The 18,995-nt window shown below is 44.1% G+C and overlaps 1 protein-coding gene across 2 annotated transcripts in view; it reads right to left on the reverse strand.

Annotated features, from left to right (window-relative positions):
• OXSR1 (oxidative stress responsive kinase 1) overlaps positions 1-18,995 on the reverse strand; it is an 87,309-nt gene that overhangs the window by 67,409 nt on the left and 905 nt on the right. The window contains exon 2 of one of the 2 annotated variants that reach the window (XM_041408479.1): positions 562-674. The exons of the other annotated variant lie outside the window; for it this stretch is intronic. Coding sequence (XP_041264413.1) covers positions 562-674 — 113 coding nt within the window. The remainder of the gene's footprint in view (positions 1-561; positions 675-18,995) is intronic. 2 annotated transcript variants of the gene reach the window in all.

Here is an 18,995-nt window from a genome sequence, read left to right on the forward strand (position 1 = left end):
GTGCTGCAGCTCCAAAGGACTCTGTCTCCTGTCCTGAACTCAAAATTACTGGGGTTTCCATATGGCAGCCTGCAGTATGTCAGTGATCCCTTTAGCTGGCATCAGTACCAGAAAAGAGATTAGGAACAACAGCTAATTCATTCAGTTTTTCTCTTTACAGGTGAATGGAAAAAATGTAAAGAACTGCAGGAAAGGAAAAGAAAGCAAAGCCATTTCCTTTAATTTTAAATATTCTGAAAGCATATAGCTCTGGATCCTCCTCAAACTTCAGACCTCTTGTGGGTACAGCAAAACTTCACACTTGCACATTAACTCAGTTCAAAACAAAGGGATTATACAAAGTGCTGAGCTCTAAAGAAACAGTCTGAAGTTTTGCAACAGTTGATCTTTTTAACATTTTAAGTACCATGTCCCACAACCAGGACAACTGGGCTGCCTCTAATGAGGTCAGTGAAGTTCCCTCATCTTCACCCCATCTCAAGAAAGGTTCTAAGACACTTGGCAAAGAGATATCTCAGAAATAACTGAAGTACAACTCCGCAGACAGTTCTGATTGCATACCAGGAGTTCATCCATGCTCGTCTGACACTTCTCGAGATTGATCCGTTTAATCGCCACCTTCTCCTTCTTCGGAGCGCAGAAGGCTGCCTGCACCACCGCAGTGGCTCCGCTCCCTGGGGGGAAAAGAGACAGTTACCAACACTTGAGGGACTTCAGCAGGAAGGGAGGGAGGCCAGACGACAAAATTCTGAGTGCCAGACAGCAAAGACAGCAGAGCCAGGTGAAAACCCAGTGAAAGCAATCCAGGCACTCCCCACTGCACAGCTCCATGGGTTGGCTCAGCCGCCACATCCAAGGGCTGGGCAACCTGAATGAAAACAAGTGGATCTTTATGATCCCTTCCAGGGATCATTACAGCTCTGCAGACCAAAAACCCTCTCCAGACTCCAGCTTCCTCATAAAAGAGTGATTCTACTCATGTACTTTTAGAAGATATGCCACTGAGGTCACACAGACTTTTAACCTCATGTGTTCACCCAAACTGTCAAAACAAGCCACTCTTTGCTACCGACACTAATGAGATTTTTCAAATATTTTTATGCACTAACTGCTGTTCTCATCTCTCCTCATTTTATGCAAAGACACGAGGTGGGTTTCATTCAAGCAGGTTCTGCTCCAGCTCACACACTGCCTCAGTTTCTGGGTTGAAAACCACAGCCCCAGAACATTTAAATTCCAATAGGGAAAAAATACCACATTTTAACACACAGTCCTTCAAACTGCTACAAGTAGGGAGGTCTGGATTTAAAGCACCCAGCACCATCACAGCCTTTGACATGCAAGGGAGTTTGCCATAGTGAGACTTAAAATCTGTTTGATGTTTGTTGGCTTCCAGAAGCTGTTGCAACATTCACCTCTCATCAAAAGGACACCTTGTTTTACTTCCTACCTTCATCATGGTTCCCCACATTTACACACTTCTCTGGAAAGGAGTAAATTCACAGTAATAAAATGGGGGTAGGATACGTGGAAAATAGCTCAAATGTTCCTATTGCAAATAGCTAAAATATGCTAATGAAAATAAAGAGAAATGAAAACAACTATTCTGTATTTTGGTGTAACACACCTATTTTAGCAGATTCTCCTATTTTTAACACTACAAAAACTATTTCCAGATTCTGCAATTCGGGTAGAGCACATTTTTGCAAGCTTTGCAATTTTTTTCTAGTACATTCACATAAACTGGGTGCAAAAACTTTCATTTTCAAACAAAGGCTCCTGAAGCCCCTACAGTCACTACCAAGAGTCTTCTCACACCAAGTTCCAGGTGAGGCAAAGAGCTTAAAATTCAGCCCTGAAAGACAGAGGAAAACTGAAATAAATTGAAAAGCCCTGAACTGAGGGACTCTGCTCCTCTAATCTTCAACCTGCACCTGCTACAGTGGGAGCTACAGGACTTTGACTTCACTTTATATGGCATGGCCAGTGCACCCTGGACATCAGCATCAGCTTGCCAGGACTGCCTGTACTCAGGAGTTTACATTTTAATGGCAGAAGGCAGAAGTGTGCAGAACACAGAATGCTAATGTTGCTAAAGCTTTATTATTTCCCAAAGCAAATGGGTTTTTAAGAAGTTCAACACTGAGGCCATTTATTACTTGCACACATATTGTTTTTCAGAGACTATTCATAGCACAAGGCAAAACAAAGTTATTAGGAAAAGGACAGCAATAACAGCAAGAGTATTTACAAAGGGCTTTGAAAACAAAGTTTGAGTGTTGTAAGCAGATTCTAGAGCAAATAACAGATGATGGAGAGGTCTATGCAGATATTTAACAGAAGGTGCTCAGAAAGAGCAAGGAGGGGAGGATTTGACAGCAGAGTTTGGTTAGACTGCCAGGAGCAGGGCTGAAATACACAACATTAAACACAGGACAAACATCCCAAAAACAAGCCTCCATATGCACTCCCTGTAGTCACTCTGCCCAGCAGGTGCAGGAATCCAGCATGAAAGCAGCAATCCCAGCATAAATTAATTCCCACTCACTGGGAATCCTGGGTGGCCCTGACCAACTCCTCTTCACCCAGTAGCTGCTTCTCTTGGTTTGTTTCTGCTGCTTCTTCAACAGGGGAAAAAAGTAAAAACACAAGGGCTCAAGACAAAGAGAGAAACACACACAGAAGTGGTGACATAAGGCAGAAGTGAGTTTGCACTTCCTAGCATTGCTGGTCTCCCTACAGCAATAGCCTTTTGGAAGTCAGAACAAAAAACAAACACTGTATCAGTTCTTTGGAAAGAGTTAGATCCCAGAAGAAATGTTGCTGCTGACACATTCAAAGCGCCAGTATTATGATTTCTTTCTTTGGATGTCTTAGTGCATAGTAATAGAGGCTGAAAACACAAGCCAGATGCTGGAAGAATATATGACTGTGCAGCTCAGAGGACTGTCTTGCCACACAACCCTTTTCACTCCTCAGCTGGTTTCTCAGTGTGTCTTTATACCTCTAAAGCTACCTGTCCTCATAAGCACAGGTATCTGTGTTCAAAAACTCTGGATATCTCAGACACTCAGTAGTGTCAGCTTCCCCCCACAGCATGACATCCCAGGATTTCTGTGCCAGTTAAACCCAGTCTGTGTAAGCACAACTGGCAGAGGTGCTTCTTACAATCCAGATGCAACATCATTACTGCGAACCAAGTCCTTCACAAGATGAAGTCCAGGGCTTTAAAGAAGTCACCACACAAAGAATAGCTTTGTGTTTTATTCTTTTAGGATGCTACTACCAGAAACAATAGATGCAGCCTAATTAAAAGCAGCACCACTCATGCTACAGCTCCTTTCCAGTCCTTGAGTCTGCGGGATCAATGCTCACTAGGACTTCAGGGCAAAAACTGCTTTTCACTAAGTGCTGGACAATGCCCCAGCCTACAGGGACCCGATCTGTTATGAGTGTATGGCATTATTTGAACAGTAATGAAATCCCAAACTAAATCCTTCTGGGCACATGGCAGGGAATCATCTGAACTCGAGACTCCTCCCATTTAATTCCCTGCTGCTCCTACTTTTCTGGCAGCTCTCTTTAGTTCGATCACCACCTGCTCTCCCCACTCCCCCCTCTCCCGCTAATTCGTCATTTCTTTCAGCTCCTCTGTAGCACTAATTATAGAGAAACAATGAAATCTCAAAAGCGTATCAAGCGAGGATTAAGCCAAGCTGCAGCACGATGTGCCACAAGCAAGCTGCTCTTTGGTGGCAGCAGCAGCTTCTGGGACCAAACAAAGACTGGTTTCCATGCTTCTTTGGAGAGTTCAGGAAACATGGCAACATGGGCACTTCAGGCTTTGCAGCCACACAGTTTGTTTATTAAATGCCAGCGTGGCAAGAGAAAGAAAGGAGAGAAGCTGCAGCAAGGATGCTGAACACATTGCTAAGTGAGAACAAGCATAGGGAGAGATGACACCAACAGAGAGAAAAAGCTCGTAGAGAAAGTTATGTAAAGTTTAGGAGCAAGTAACAAATATGTGGGCAGCAGCAGGAAGACAAGAGATTTCCTGGGCTGCCATTGAAAAGAGGAAGAAGCCCATGGGCAGTTTGTGCCAGGGTAGCACTTGGACAAACCAACTCTCCCAGCAGTCACAGACCTGCTGCAATCAGAGCAAACTGCAGTCCTGATGATGTGGGCAGCACAGGGTTAATGTTCCTGTGCTGGGCTCCCACTCCCCATCTCAAGACACTCTGATCAAGGTCAGTGCTGAGACTCTTCCCTCCCCTCTCTCAGCCTCGCTCAAGATCAGCTTTCGGAGAAAATTTGCTCCCTGGTTAATCTCTTCCAACATAACGGTTTAGCAAAACAATGAAACCCGGGCACAGCCAAATGCTTGCTGCTTTATTCCTGAAAAGCAGGAGATCATTTGTTGAAGGATGATGGGGAGGAAGGAGACCCAAATGGGTATTAGGATCTACTTAATACCCCCTGCTTTTGCCTCTGTAAGGCTCTCAGATATAGTTCCAACCCTTAGGATAGCAGCTGCAAAATTCCTGCATAAAAGGGTCACGACCTACTTTAGAAAACACCGCCTTAAGAGGAAAACATACCCTTTCTAACCCCTGTTTCTTTCATGTTTCTACGATTAAATGGCTCTTTGCGAAATAAAACCAACCTCTGAAAGGATTAAAATAACCCAAATAAAAAAGTCCCCAAGCACTCAGTTACTGAAGCCTGATTTTCCAGGTTATCTCCCCTGGATCCCTGGATCCATGGTCCCTGTACCTTCAGCATCCACAGCTCCAGCCTGAACTCCTTAAGTTGAGACAAACTCCCCAGGAAAGCCCAGCATCAGCTTTCAAAGGAGGCTGGATACCATCTCTTCTACAGTTCCACAACTTACATGAAGCTTCAATTTTTTAAAATAAAGAACAACCTGCTGAGATCTCAGCTGAAGTTAATGGAAACCAATTATTTCAAGGCTAATTGGAGGAGTGGAAAGACAGGGGACTGACCAGAGGACACAGCATGTCCCTACACAATTTGTCTCCAATTTAACCTAATCTGTGCAGCCACATAAGGACATTGCAGCTCTCCAGTAAGACTGGGATGAATTGCACTGATGCCTCTTCCCAGGCAAATGCAATTGAAGCCAGAGATCCTCTTGGCAGAGAAATCTGCTTAAGCAATGAACAGCCATGCCAAACAGTCACAAGACAAGCATCAAATCCTGGCTTCAGGATAGTATTCTCCTACCACGTGCAACAGCACTTTGAAGTAGTTACATGGAAGGAGGACTCACAAAACAGTGTTGCCCCAGCTTCAAATTTACTCCAGGCACCCTCAGAGATGTGAAGTTTCCCTTCATTGTAACTCAGTTGCTCACAAAGCTGTTACAATCAACAGGGGACGTGTTCCATAACAGTCTCGTAACATCACTCCTTACCCCACTGCATTATCAAATCCCCTCTCTAGAGGAAATACACTTTCCCAGGGTCAAATGAACATTACAAATCATTTAGGTTTGAAGGAACCTCTAGTCCCCCCTCCTGCAGAAAGCAGGATTAAATCCTGCTTAGATCAGATTCCTCAGCATTGCATTCAGTCTAGTTTGGATTTTCTTTAACAAGAGATGTTTCTACAATCTCTTTGGCTGTTTCTCTGTTTGACCACCCACATGGTAAGCTTTTTTCCCCTTGCTAAGTAATCAGATCTCCCAGTTTTTCTCCCAACCTTGACCTTCCACCATGCACCTCTGTACAATTCAGCTTCATCTCCTCTAGAACGTCCCACTAGACAGCTGAGGACAGCACCAACTCTCCTAAGGCTGGGGAATCCTGCTCTCCCCACCTGCCCCAGAAGTCACATTCCCAAGTCTCCTTCAGCATGGGGCAATGCTCAGCCGACACCTCCGCAGAGCCCTGCCCAGAGCTTCCACCCTCCCCTGCACACACACGACCTCTCTATTTTTAAGCGAGGTCTGGAATCCATCCTCCACTATCTGGAGTGCGGTGCCAGAACGCCGCTTGTGACGCAGGCTCTGTTTATAATTGTGCCCCCGGGTTTTCCTCTTATGAACAATGCACACAAAACGCTTCCCTGCAAGGCTGCTCTTGAGCAAGCAGTGACTTTCAGGTTCCAGGTACCCCAAAGCCCAGGAAAACTTTAATGCTTTACACCCCAGGCTCGGTATTCGTGTCTCTGCAGGCTCGCTCCATCTCTGGATGCTTCAACTCTTTGAAAGCCTCATGCCAAAGAGCTGTGGGAGCCCTGCTCTGATTACTCATTCCAAGGACAATACAGCAATAAAACAAGAAGCTACAAGACTGGGAATAGAACTTCTTATGCATTCTTACAGAGCACAGGGCAAATACACATCTAATTAAACCAGAAATTAAATACTGGACTGCAAATTCAGACCAATCTTGCATTGTTTGGTCCATTTTCTATGAAGGCAAAGTGATGCCTCTATTTTATGCTCCTCATTTGAGGCTTCTGGTGAGGAGAGCCCTCTTGCAAAGAATGAACTGCTTCTAAAAACAAGCTAGCAAAAAAAGAAAAAAAAAAAAAGCCTACTCTCGAATTTCCAGCCAACTCAGCATGGGGTGGGAATACTCCTTTCCCCAAGCAGGACTTGGTAACAAGAGTCCATTGGATGTCAAAGTCTTGCTGGCACAAGCCCCACGATTCAGGAAGAGTGAAGTAATGCAATGTTAATGGTCCTTGAATATGTTTTTCAAGCCATCTCCCCACTACACACCAAATTCCAAATTCTTACTACAAAATGGAAGATACCATCTACAATAACAGCTACAAATAGCATTAATAAAAACAAAGGGAATTTATATACTCCTAGTATTGCCACAGAGGGGGCTTACCTGTGGAGAGGAAAATGCTTTCACAGCAAAGTATCATCTACTCAGCATGGGACTGCAAGAAGAGTGTTAACAATTCTAGAAGTGGAGTTAAAGCCCCTAATCAGCAGGAGGATCATTTGGGTGCTTCTAGCACTGCTCAGTGAGCTCAGACAGCAAGCTGGCTCTGAGTACTGCTGTTAGAGACACTGGGAACAGCAGCAAAACCAGTAAGGGAGAATTCAGCTGGGTTTGCTCTGTGCCCGGTTGGCAGGCCTGTGGTAAACAGAAGCAGCAGCAGAGCAATAATCCACAGCCAAGACACAAAAAAGTTACAAAAGCACAGGAGTGAGCACAGCTCCCCTCCCACAGCACAGCAACATGGGAGTGCAGACATGCACCTACCCACAAGAAGCTCCCAGAGCTGCACCAACACAGCCACCCTCACTCTCAGACACCTTTCCACAATTCATTCCCAATACAAATTTACTGTGAATAGTATTGCCTATTGAGAGAAGAACCAGGGCTTTACATTTCTTTACAAGCTGAAGGATGACACAGCCACAGTACAGTCAGCTATTTAAAACCCTGGCAGAGGTAGTAAGAGGCCAGGTTTAACTTGGTGCACCTTCTCTCAACTCGAGTCATGCAGTGTTTGATCAACAGCAGAGATGGAAAGATACTGTGTAGAGAAGAGGGAGAGAAACACTTGCTAATACAGTGCAGGGAAGAAATAAATCAGAGAAGCATAAGCAAAGGCAGAAAGTGAAAGCAGATTTAACTGGAAAGTTGTGAGGGAGCCAAATTTAAAGCCTATATGGGGGATGGAGGAAAACCAGCCATCCCCAGGGACTACATATCACAGCACGAGTACACACTTCATATGAAGACACCTGCACTACGTGCATGCTACAATCCTGCAGGCAGCTTAGGAGCTGAACTCTCACATTTACAAGGAGGTGGCCACCCTCATATTTCTGCTTAAAAGGCTTTAGGAACAACAGCTCAACCCTGATTTAAATAAATAATTTTAAAACTTTGCATTTCCGTGTGGTCAATGTCAAAATGTCGCCCCACCCTTCAGCCCAGCCTAACTCACATCACTGCATGCAGCAGGTTCATTCGTGGTTCAGGCTCACCTTGAGCACAGCCCAGTGCTGGGAACACTCAGCTGGGTGCAAGCCAAAGGTGGCTGCAGGTACAGTAAGACACAGGGCATGTGCTGGACAACAGCCTGACAAAGGCAAGGATGGGGAGCTAATAAGTCCAGGCAGAGAATTAAGACTTTAATACAAGTGACTTCCATTTCACACCAGCACATCTGATGACTACAGTCTAGACCTTTTACTGAAGAATTGAAGGAGGAATAGGAAAAAGCAGTTTTCACTCCTGAATTCCTCTTTGTTTCATTTCAATTGCAGGTGTATTGCTTTGCAATGCTCTCTGATAATTTATTCCAGTACACCCAGAGCTCAAGTAGTTTGAGATTCTGTGCTAGTTGTGAGGCCAAAGATTTCAAACAGTACTCACAATACAAGAGATTTCAGTTATTAAGACACCATTATGAGTCTTTCTCAAAGCCTGAGAGTCTTTGCTCAATTTATGACAGCACCTGCAGTGTCCAAAAGACAACTGATATTCCAGTATTAATCAAGGATGCTCAAAGAATTTCAGAGACTAAGGAGAAGCATATTCTGAAAGTCTGCTGTCCAGTTAGAAATAAAGCCAAAACATTTGAACACCACATAAACCTGCTGACAGCGAGTTATTCACCATCTTGACAAGAGCTCTCACAGTTGAGAATACCACTGAAAACACACACCACGTCCAGAGCTCAGAGGCTTCTGCCCATGTAAGACAATGTATTTCTCAAGATTCCTAGTGCCCCATGTACAGTGGTGAAGGATGATAAGGCAGCAAAGATCACACAGTGCTGCCAGCACTTTTTTAAACATGCTTCCCCTCCAGTGGTCCATCAATACAGAAACACTTGATGCTGCAGACTTATTGCCCAGTCTTTAATTAATGTCTCGGACTCAGAGGAAGGAATATAAACCCAAATCAAATCACTTGTAAGAAGTCCAGTATTATTTTCAGAGTTATCAGCAACTGATGGGCCATAGCCCAAGCTAGGTACATCTCCCTGTGGCCCCACTGAACTCTAAACTATAAATAAATGAATTACATTGATTTCTAAGCTGGAGAGAGGTTAGCTACTGTAATCTAAATGACTCAATGCCAAGGTTTCTGCAGAAAGGAAGGGGAGTCTTATGAAAATCTTCACCCCACCCCACACTGCATTGTTCTCTCAAAAATCTTTCAATATCTCTTAGGCTCTGAACACAGAAAAATGTCGTCTGTTTTCCACCTTCGGCAAACATTCAGGTTGAGAATCCTCACAGACTAAGCAGGGAAGTGACAGGCTTTGAGACAAGATGGTCAGCCTGTCAATACAGAACAGGCCAGGACTGGAACACAGGGAGAGGAATAGTGTTGGCCACGCAAAGCATGTCGGCAAGATACGTGACAAAGTTGTCACCGGGTCACTTTGCTGTTTGAGGTCATCTGCAGTCACCAGCCCCCACACACACAGCCAAGACGAGCTTTCCACTGCCTCCCTATGAGAGAGAGCAGCAGCCCCCCAGCATCAGACCCCGCAGAGAGCAAGACAAGCAAGGAAAACAAAGACCAGGGGAAAAGCCACCGGCCACACAAGGTATCAGCAGAGAGGAGGATTGCCAGGAGGAGCATCAGCCCATCTGACACTCCTCCAAAATTTCCACTGCAAGCACCAAAGCACGAAAGAGAGGGTGGCAGAGGGTGCTGCTCTTGGCCGCATGCCTAACCCCCTGCAGCCCTCACGATATCCCAAATAAGTCCAGACTAGCAGACATTCCCATCATGCCTTTAATAAAACACCCTCCAGCTGTCCAAGGTACTCAGGTGATTTGGGGAACACCTCTGAGACCATTTTCCCCATGGCAGTAACTACAGCGAGCTCCAAGGGCCAGTTACACAAGTCCTCCGTGACCTGCCACATTTACTTAAGATGCTATTAGCATGCCTAAATTAGATTTTTAGTTTGAAACCAATTATATTTATTTGATTTTGTGCCAACATCTCTGGCTAATTTAAAGGGCACTGCAGCTATGCAGTGTTAATTCTACACGATGGAAAGCAGGCTCAAACGTCTCATTTCCAAACACAGCAACTTTAGTGGAGAAAGTTCATCCTTCCCTTTTAATCACTGTCAGTTGCTTTTATAGTATATGCAGCAATGTAAATATCATGCTGGCTGTCATCAGGTATTACCAAGGCTCAAAACACAGCACTGGTACAGTAGCCAAGCCAGTGTTCTCCTTTCTTCCCTCCCAATTTTTATCTCTGAACTCTGTCTCAAATGTAATTGTCAGCTGTAGAGGATATTTTATTTGGCCAGGTTTCCACTTAACAGAACAATCTGTCTGCTTACAGTGCAGATGTTTGATAGTACCGCGGTTATTTTAGGTAAATAAGCTTTTAAGTATCAGATATATCCTCTCTCAAAGGCTATTATCCTTTCTTTCCAGCAAATATCTTGATCTAGTAAAGATTTTCTGCATCTATTAGTCCATTCAGCACAAAAGATTAGCCCACTAGTTAAAAATTACATTCTTTAACCAAGAGTAACAAGAACCATCCTGAGCATTAGGATCTGGACAAATAACTGAGCTGAGGTTGCCAGTTCATCAGGCCTCTCAACTGTTCAAATAAGATCTGCATTGGTGAGTTGTTCAACAGGAAAACTGTTCATGCTCAAGATGCTTTTTCCAGTGAAGTATAGTTTGCTGCAAGTCAATACCAAGGTATTTATTAGCTGTTAATACCAAGCTATTTATTAGACAGCAATTGGCATCCTCAATGACTATTTTTACTTTAGTGAAAGATGGAACTTATGGCTTCACCTTTCAACTTGCTTGCTGCTCCTGGGGGGACCTTACTGTCCCCTACAACCCCCTGAAAGGAGGCTGCAGCAAGGTGGGAGTCAGTCTCTTCTCCCAGGTAACAAGCGACGGGATGAGAGGAAATGGTCCCAAATTGCACCACGGGAGGTTTATATTAGGAATAAGGAATAAGGATATTAGGAAAACCACCTTCACTGAAAGGGCAGTCAGGCATTGGAACAGGCTGCCCAGGAAAGTGGTGGAATCACCATGCCTGGAAGCGTCCAAAAAACAATGGATGTGGTAGCTGGGGAAAAGGTTTAGTGGTGACCACAGTGGTGCAGGGTAATTGACTGGACTTGATGATCTAAAAGGTTTTCTCCAATCTGAACGATCCCATGACTCTATGATTTTATGACTACTTTGCATGGTAAGAGATGGAAAGGGTCACAAAGAAGTGGCCTAGGAAGTAAAGACATATCAAGTTTCCAAAGAACCCCATTTCCATTGGTAGATCTTGAGGAATCACAAACTGGAGTTATTTTTATAAACACCTTTAAGGTTTCGAGGCAGCACAAACGCCAAGGTGCAGCTTTCCTGCACCTTCAGAGGGAACTGTCCTTGCAGACACAGCCTGAACATAAAGCAAGTAGTGTAAGAAAACCACCTCAGCCACGTGCTGTGAAGACAAGGCATCGTTACTGCCCACTGCGGTGGGGAATCCATTAAGAAGCTGTTTCGTGCAGCAATGACAGGCTCACGGGGAGGTTTGAGTGTTTAATAGAACGTGTGTCAGTAATTCCCCCATGTGCCATTTCCAGCACAGGCATTCATTAATTCGGTATAGGGATTATACAGTCTGGCATCAGCCAGAGCAGGGGGCTGAACTCCACCACCCTGGGAGTCCTCACTAGCTGTGTCTCAGCAAAGTGACAGGAGCTTTCTGGTTTTGTTCTGAAAATTGACATCATTAAATCCATCTCCGTGGATTTTGCAGGAAAGGTGTTTACTCCACAACAAGAAGCATGGTCTTTAATTGACAAATTTTCAAGACATCAAGATAACCTAATACTGTGCTGCCAGCCTAAAGCTGGAGACAGCCTGAAATTCCCAATTGCAGTTCCAGCTGCCCCACTTACCTCAACAGGTATCAGCTCAGAGCACAGCCCAGCCGATAATTTTGGTAAGAAAAATATTCTGTAAGTGCTCTCATCCCACAGCCATTATTGTGCTCTCTCACTTTTCAAATACCATCATTTTCCAATACCCTCTGCACTGTTTCTAAGGCTTCCTTTTCAGAAAAGCTGGAATGAACCCCAGAACTTAAGGAAATGGACTTAAAAGCCCCTGAAGACTGAAAATGAACAAGAGTCTAGCTCAGAGAGAATCAAAATTGAAAATGCACACCCTGTCCAACAGTAACTATGGAGCTTTCAACCAATATTTAGAAAACCATCAGTTTTACAAAACATATGTTGAACTGCCCCAAGAGGCAATAATCTCACACCCTGCCACAAGTACCTCAACACAATTCCACATTCACAAAGAGTTTTTCAGACATTTTCCTTCCCAACAATACCCTCCCCCTGTAATGAACTGTAAAATTTGTCAACTAGCTCTGCTCTAAGGCAAAAGCCAACTTCAGTTCTTCCAGACAACAAGCCAGCAGAGCATACCACTGGACAAGCCATGTGCTCAGTCAGATCTCACCAGAAGTGAGGTGGGTACTCAAGGTCAAATTTTCACTCTGCAGTTTTAACTTAATTCAACTCTGTGGATGGATGAAATGGGAACAGCATCCTCCCACACAGCTTTATTAATAGCAAGGTGCTAGCAATAAGAGTAAAGTTTGTCCTTAAATTACCATTCATGACCATAAAACAGTAAAACTCTGGCAAAACCCAAGGAGAGTTTACTACAGTAAGAGATGATCACTGAAGCATTGCAATTCACACTATTCCTTAGCAGCTGCTTGTACCTTTTCTTTCCAGAATGAATTTACATAGGCTCATTTCCTGCCCAAAGGAAATATCCATTGGGAGAATGCTATAAAGTCAGTCTAGCATGGAACAGTGAAATGAAAGAAAACACTAATTTTTTTTCTCTCCCTTGCCCCAAACTCTCAAGACAAGGCAGTTGGAGCAGAAAATTAAAATCTGGCAAAAAATTAAAACCTCATTCAGAAAAACTTTTTTGTATTCCCTCACAAATGCATTTTAATTTGAGTGAGTTATCAGACTTTGAAGGTGTCGTTTCACAAGCATGCAGCACAAGCTGTATAAAACTGTAAGGGATGGGAGGTGAAGGGAAGATTTGTCTAATATGGTAATTTGGTGAGAAAGTGAATCAGTGCTCTGAATTTATTCTGCACTTCATTCACAGATGGGATCTCGAAGCCTTTAGGAGTGGAAGAGAATCATCCCCTGCAGACTTACCAGTGTGTAGAACCAAAGTGGTCTCAGAAATCCTGGTAAGGCACATTAGACTCCAGTTTGATGGAAGTTGATACATAACCAAATATTTTTTCCAGCATGGAATTTCTCTTAATTGCAAGAAAATTCACATTAAACAAGAATTCTGTGTGTAGTGGTGCACACCAGGAAATAACAATCTTTAAGGGAGTGGTGAGAGAAAGGACTTGGAAAAAAAACTTTGCTGGTTGTTGCAGCTGTTGAGCAGTTGTGAAAAGAAGCACTGGATTTTTCATTTGTGCATTTGCATCACACAAATCTCTACCTGCTTTTACAGTGTGACAGGACCATCTAATACAGTTAAAACCAAGAAATATGCAGGCTGTGATGATTAACATGAAAACCCCACTCGTGAGCAATGTTTCAAGGCAAACAACATGCTCAGACAAGTTAAGGGATCAAACTTAGGGCTAACAGACCCTCACAGTAAGGTCAGTCCCTTCATTTATGTCCATGCACGTGAGGGACAAGAGAAATTCTCACTCAGTACCATGGACCCAGTCAGGCACCTGTGTCCCTGCTGCCACTCAGCTGTAGTTACACCATCTGCTGAAGTGATTTTGTCCTACTCAAGCTAGACAAGTTGGATTTTGCTCTTAGTCTGGCTCCCTTCATTAGTATATGCATTGTTTTGCCCACCAGAGGTACCACATGTCTTCTCACACACCAAGAGCTATGACCTTGTGATTAAGAGCCTGGACTGCCTGTCAGCCAGGGACCTAACCCTGTCTCCAAGACTTTCCCGTGTGGCTGCCAGGAAGAGAGACAGAGTTCCACGTGTTTTTTAGAAACGTCAAGGCTGAACTCCCTTAGGTGAAGTGACAGGAAACTGCAGTGACTTTGAGAGCCAAGTGCTTCATATCTGCATCTCAGTTGTTTGATTCTAAAGGGAAGGCAGGATAATAAGCTGAACTTGTCTGGAAAGCCCCAGCATCCTGATATTTCAAAGATTTTGCAATGCCAAATTCCACTGCTCCAACAGCTATTCTTCTACACCCACAAAGCCCTCAAGTCTGTCTCTCCCTATTAAGAAAGTTTAATAACACCAAGTTTACAAGCACTCCATTAGCATGTCCACAGCTAAATTTATCGCTGCAGAGATTTATGATGGATATTGTCCATTTTTGGGGAAATCTTCCAAGAAAATTTGACGAAGACACAGTCTGTTGCAATGCACTAATACAATTAGCAATAAGTGTTATTGCCATAATTTTAAAGAGTTCCATCTTTTATTAAAAGATTATATCTCTAGACTCTGGCTTAGTGGGCAAGCTGCTAACACTCAGAAAGAAAAGAGATGCTGCCAAGTTTAAATAGACAAAAGTTGTGGGGAAGAGTTGATTCTCTTCAAGATTTCATCAGCTGCAGAAGCAAGAAGCCTCCTAGGCATGCATTTGTCAGGCAGCATGTACACCCCTCGGTGTGCTCAGGAGCACAGCACAGCCACACTCCCCAGCACCAGCCAAGATATTTGCATTAAACTGCAACTATTTAAATGGATTCTTGAGAAATGCAAGTGTTAAACATTAATCGGTCCACGTACCTAACAGTACTGGAAGCAACTGCTACATGGAAGCCAAGCCCAGGAAAGTGTGAACTCTTCCACACGAAACAGCCTGCATGTTGTTTTCTTCCTTAATACCCCAGAATATCTGAAAGCAGCAGGATCTGTCTCTGCTCTCCCCTCCAAGCAGCAGGCAAGGCTAACAGCCACATATTCTTCCCAGCCAGCCTCCTTCATCACTGCATGCTTTTTTAAACCCTCATTTTGCTGCCTTGTGCATTTTATCCTCCTTCCTATCAGGACACGGGCAGCAGAGGCACTAAAAAAAGGCACGTGTACAACCAAACACCTTTTGCTTTCACTTCCCCAGAGGTGAAAAGTGACTTAGTACAGCTCTAACTCTAGCAGGGCAATGGTATCAAAGGTCTTAAAGAAATGAGATGTGTCAAGTATCCGAGGAAAGATAGCCTGGATGCAGGAGTAGCTTGGCTATTCTGTTGCACTCAGGATCACACAAGATATATTTGTCTACATCCAAGCAGAAGATAAACTGGTACTGAGCATCTCCCACTTCAATTCCCAAGCAGACCAAGTACTATGAATGACCACTCATTTTTTTAACTTATTCACAATTGCCCAAAATTAATTTAATGTAACTTTTAACATAATATAAAACAACTAAGGCTTTTCCACCAACTGCATGTGGAAAAAATGAGCAGACAAAGAAAGTCTTCAAATGAATTAACCAGCCTGAGTACTGGGAATACAGTATAGGAATCAATTTTGCTCAGCAAAGCTGGGGGGGAGGAGTGGGAATCCATGAGGAAATGCTAAAACAAAACATATGGCACCAAGACTGAATCCTAAACACTCCATTTAGAGCTCAGGCAGTTCTATTTTGTACAGTGTAACATTTTTCTTGAATGGGTTTTAAATATCAGGCATGTGAAACTGGCTGCAGCCAGCACGCAGGCACCACAGCCAGCAATGAACACCACACTCCAAAAAAATAAAATAAAAAAACCCAACCCCTAATCCTTATCATTGGACAAGAGCCTCCCATTCCAGCCTGATTTTTATACCCAAAGACCCTGACTGCTCCTGGCCAGCACCTCCAGGCTGCTCTTTTTCAACACAAGACTCCTACACAAGCACCAGATAGATGAGCATGGACATCTTGATAAAATTTGGGAGAGAAGATACCTTAATTCTAACAAGTTCCTCTCTACCCACAAAAAAAAAGTTCTCCCACACAGGGCTGGGATGAGCATAGATAGAAATCTAATTTTCAGCCCCAAAAGATCAACGTGATCACGCGCAAAGCCCAACTCCAAAGCTACTTGAACTGCAGTCATTAAAAAACTAATCATTCCTAAAATGGTGACTTCAATTTCCAATTTAGCCTTGATTTCTGATGGGATAAGAAACTCCCACCACATCTGTTCATGCAGCCTGCGCTGTCCTCATCGCTGCAAAGAGATCTGTCAGGGGAGAGAGGGCACAGGAACAGAGCCTGGGAGCACTCCCACCACTAATTTATCTCCTTTTCTGGCATGGGCTGTTTGCAGCAAAGGGGATGCTCCTAAATCAAACAGCCACAGTCAGCATGGCTCTAATCTTTCCAAAAAAGTAGCAAAATGAGAATGACCCAGTTCCAACCAACTTCACTCCCGCTACCAGCATTTCCAAGAGGAATTGTGAGATGCAGGCGAACCTGCATGTGTGAGTATCTGATCAGCACAAGCAGCATGAGGTCGAATTTTTTTCAGGCTTCAAAAAGAAGACTGCAGTAATTTATATGCAATCCACGCTCAGAAGACCAACCACCTTCACAATCACGGCACAGACTATATTCTGCTTTTTAGATAAAAATTGCAGCATCTCCAAAGGCCCTATTCACCTGCAGAACTCTCGCTACTCTGGGGGTATATTTCACTGAAATGCTTTTTAAATTGCTTCCTCTATCCCACCTGCATTTTATCCTTTTTTAAAAGGAAATCAGGTTCTCCTCTTATCAAAGTTCCTGGATTCAGTGTACCAGAAGTTATTTAAGCCTAAGGAGGCTACTCAGCAGTTATTAACACTAACCAAGCATAATCAACACGGATATTAATCCACACCTTTATAATGGCATGAGTCATCCCCAGTGCTGAGTAATGCTTTTTTATTTATATATAGTATTAGCCAGAATCAGGGGAGCAGTTTTACAGTAGAGGTTCTCTTTGCAGGTAGGAAACTTGCTTTTTCTATTTCTGCACTTGGGTGGTATGGAACCATCCACGTCCAATAAAAGCCACATATGGCTATTTTCAGGCAAAACCAGAACAAATTAAAGAACTGGAATAGTACAAGTTAAAGAACTGGACTACAAATGGATTTCCATTAGTCCATGTGAAAAAACAGCTGAGCTGGTAATCTCGAAATTTACTCAAAACTTTAAGACTAATGTTTGGGGTTTTTTTTTTCCATCAGGAAACAAGTTAAATCCTTTAAAAGCACCGGTACAAGGTTCATCTCTTTCCACACCAGAACGTCTCTTTGTTCCGTGCTGAAGAATCTGTACAGCTCTTCAGTTATAAAGAGAGCTCAGGAAAAAAAAAAAAAATCAACCAAAAAACCCTTGAGGTTTACAGGAGACATGAAGCAGGAGGCAAGGCGGTCCAGCTCAGTTAACACAGTGACATTTTGTCCCACAAATCATATACGTGCTAGGAAACTTGCGTCACATCTCCATCCAGGCCGCTGGCAGACACACCAGTGTTTGAAAGGAGTAAAGGGGGGGCAGGGGACAGGAAAGTTAAAAAGAGAAACCATATGTTTGCAATATACACATCTCAGTGTACACTCCATCACATGCCAAAATGCCAACACAACCTTTCAGTGAGCTGGCGACATCCAGAAACTCACTTTGCAGAGGGACAGGGAAAAGATACAGAAGAAATTCGACACTTTTTCCACATTTCTCCCAAAGTTCTGTCAGTTAACATGAGACAACACATCTCTGTCTCCCAGTACTCTGAGGCTGTGGGATGTGCATCTCCAGCAGCAAGTTCTACAAGAGCAGAAGTGTATTTACATTCCCTTTTGTTCCCATCCCACCCCGCTCCCCAGCTACAAAGAGGCATTCGCTCCTATCCTTGATTACCCGGGTCCAAATCCTTCCTTTTTGCCACCACAAAAGACCCCTTTGCAGGCTCTCAAAAGAAAAGGAAGTATTTCCTATGAGAAATTCAGTTCTCTTTCCCCAGGAAACTGGTGGCATGTTCTCCCCCTTCCTCCCCACTCCAGCATCTCCTGCTCCTCAGGGAGGCTGAACATCCTCTGCCCCAGGGCACATTTTCCAGAGGAGATTTAAAGGGTTGCTCTGTAGGATTACATCTCCCCTGTCTTTACAGGGAGTTGGTCTCCTTCCTAAAGCACTGCTGCTGCCTCTGAGCGGAGGGAGAGGACAAAGCCTGATCCCACAGAGCAACAGGGATTTCCAGAGGGATTTCCCCCACTCCACAGCTTTAGCTCCTTCCTACTTTTAAACAATGCTAAGAATTTAATCCCTTAAAACAGCATTTTCACAAACTCTCCAACCCTCAACAGAAAACAAGCCTCCCCACGAGGCAGAGATGGAAAGCCTGGGCATGACAGTGCTACGTCATCCAGAAACTTCAAATACAAGCACTCCACAAAGATTACTCAAAGAATTAACCTCCTTCCTAAAACCCTTTGGCCGGGAGCCTGCCCTGCCACTCTCCTACTTCATTCCGAGTCTCCGGAGGGTGAGACGGGAGGCACCGACCTTAGAGTCACCTGTGGCACCACCTCCAATGTGTCACACACTCGCCCTAGAGCAATATATCCCTCAAACACACCCCAACAAAATGGTCGAGACAGCCAATAAATCAGTACAGCGGGAGGCCTTTGGTAACTGGGCAGTTTAACGCCAAGAGTGAGTGAAGAAGGAAAAAAAAAAATCATTTAATAGAGAGAGCAAGGACTGGGGCCTCGAGCTGAGAACAATGAATGAAAACGCACAGCAGCAGCAAAAATCCCAGGGTAAAAGGCTGGTTCGGCGTCTCTACCAAACCCTCCGTGCAGGGACCAAAGCAGCGCGGGGCTCCGAAACTGCAGAGAGGTGTGATCGCCCCAAAATGAACCGGGGTGCCCTAGAAGGAGAGAGTCCACGCAAGCTCTGGAGTTCACTCCCGCTGACCACCTCACGCCCAGCACCACTCCCAGACCACACCGTGGTGGGAAGCAAAGC

Source organism: Onychostruthus taczanowskii, unplaced genomic scaffold (assembly GCF_017590055.1).
Source record: "Onychostruthus taczanowskii isolate IOZ18803 unplaced genomic scaffold, ASM1759005v1 scaffold3, whole genome shotgun sequence".
Lineage (NCBI taxonomy): Eukaryota > Metazoa > Chordata > Aves > Passeriformes > Passeridae > Onychostruthus > Onychostruthus taczanowskii.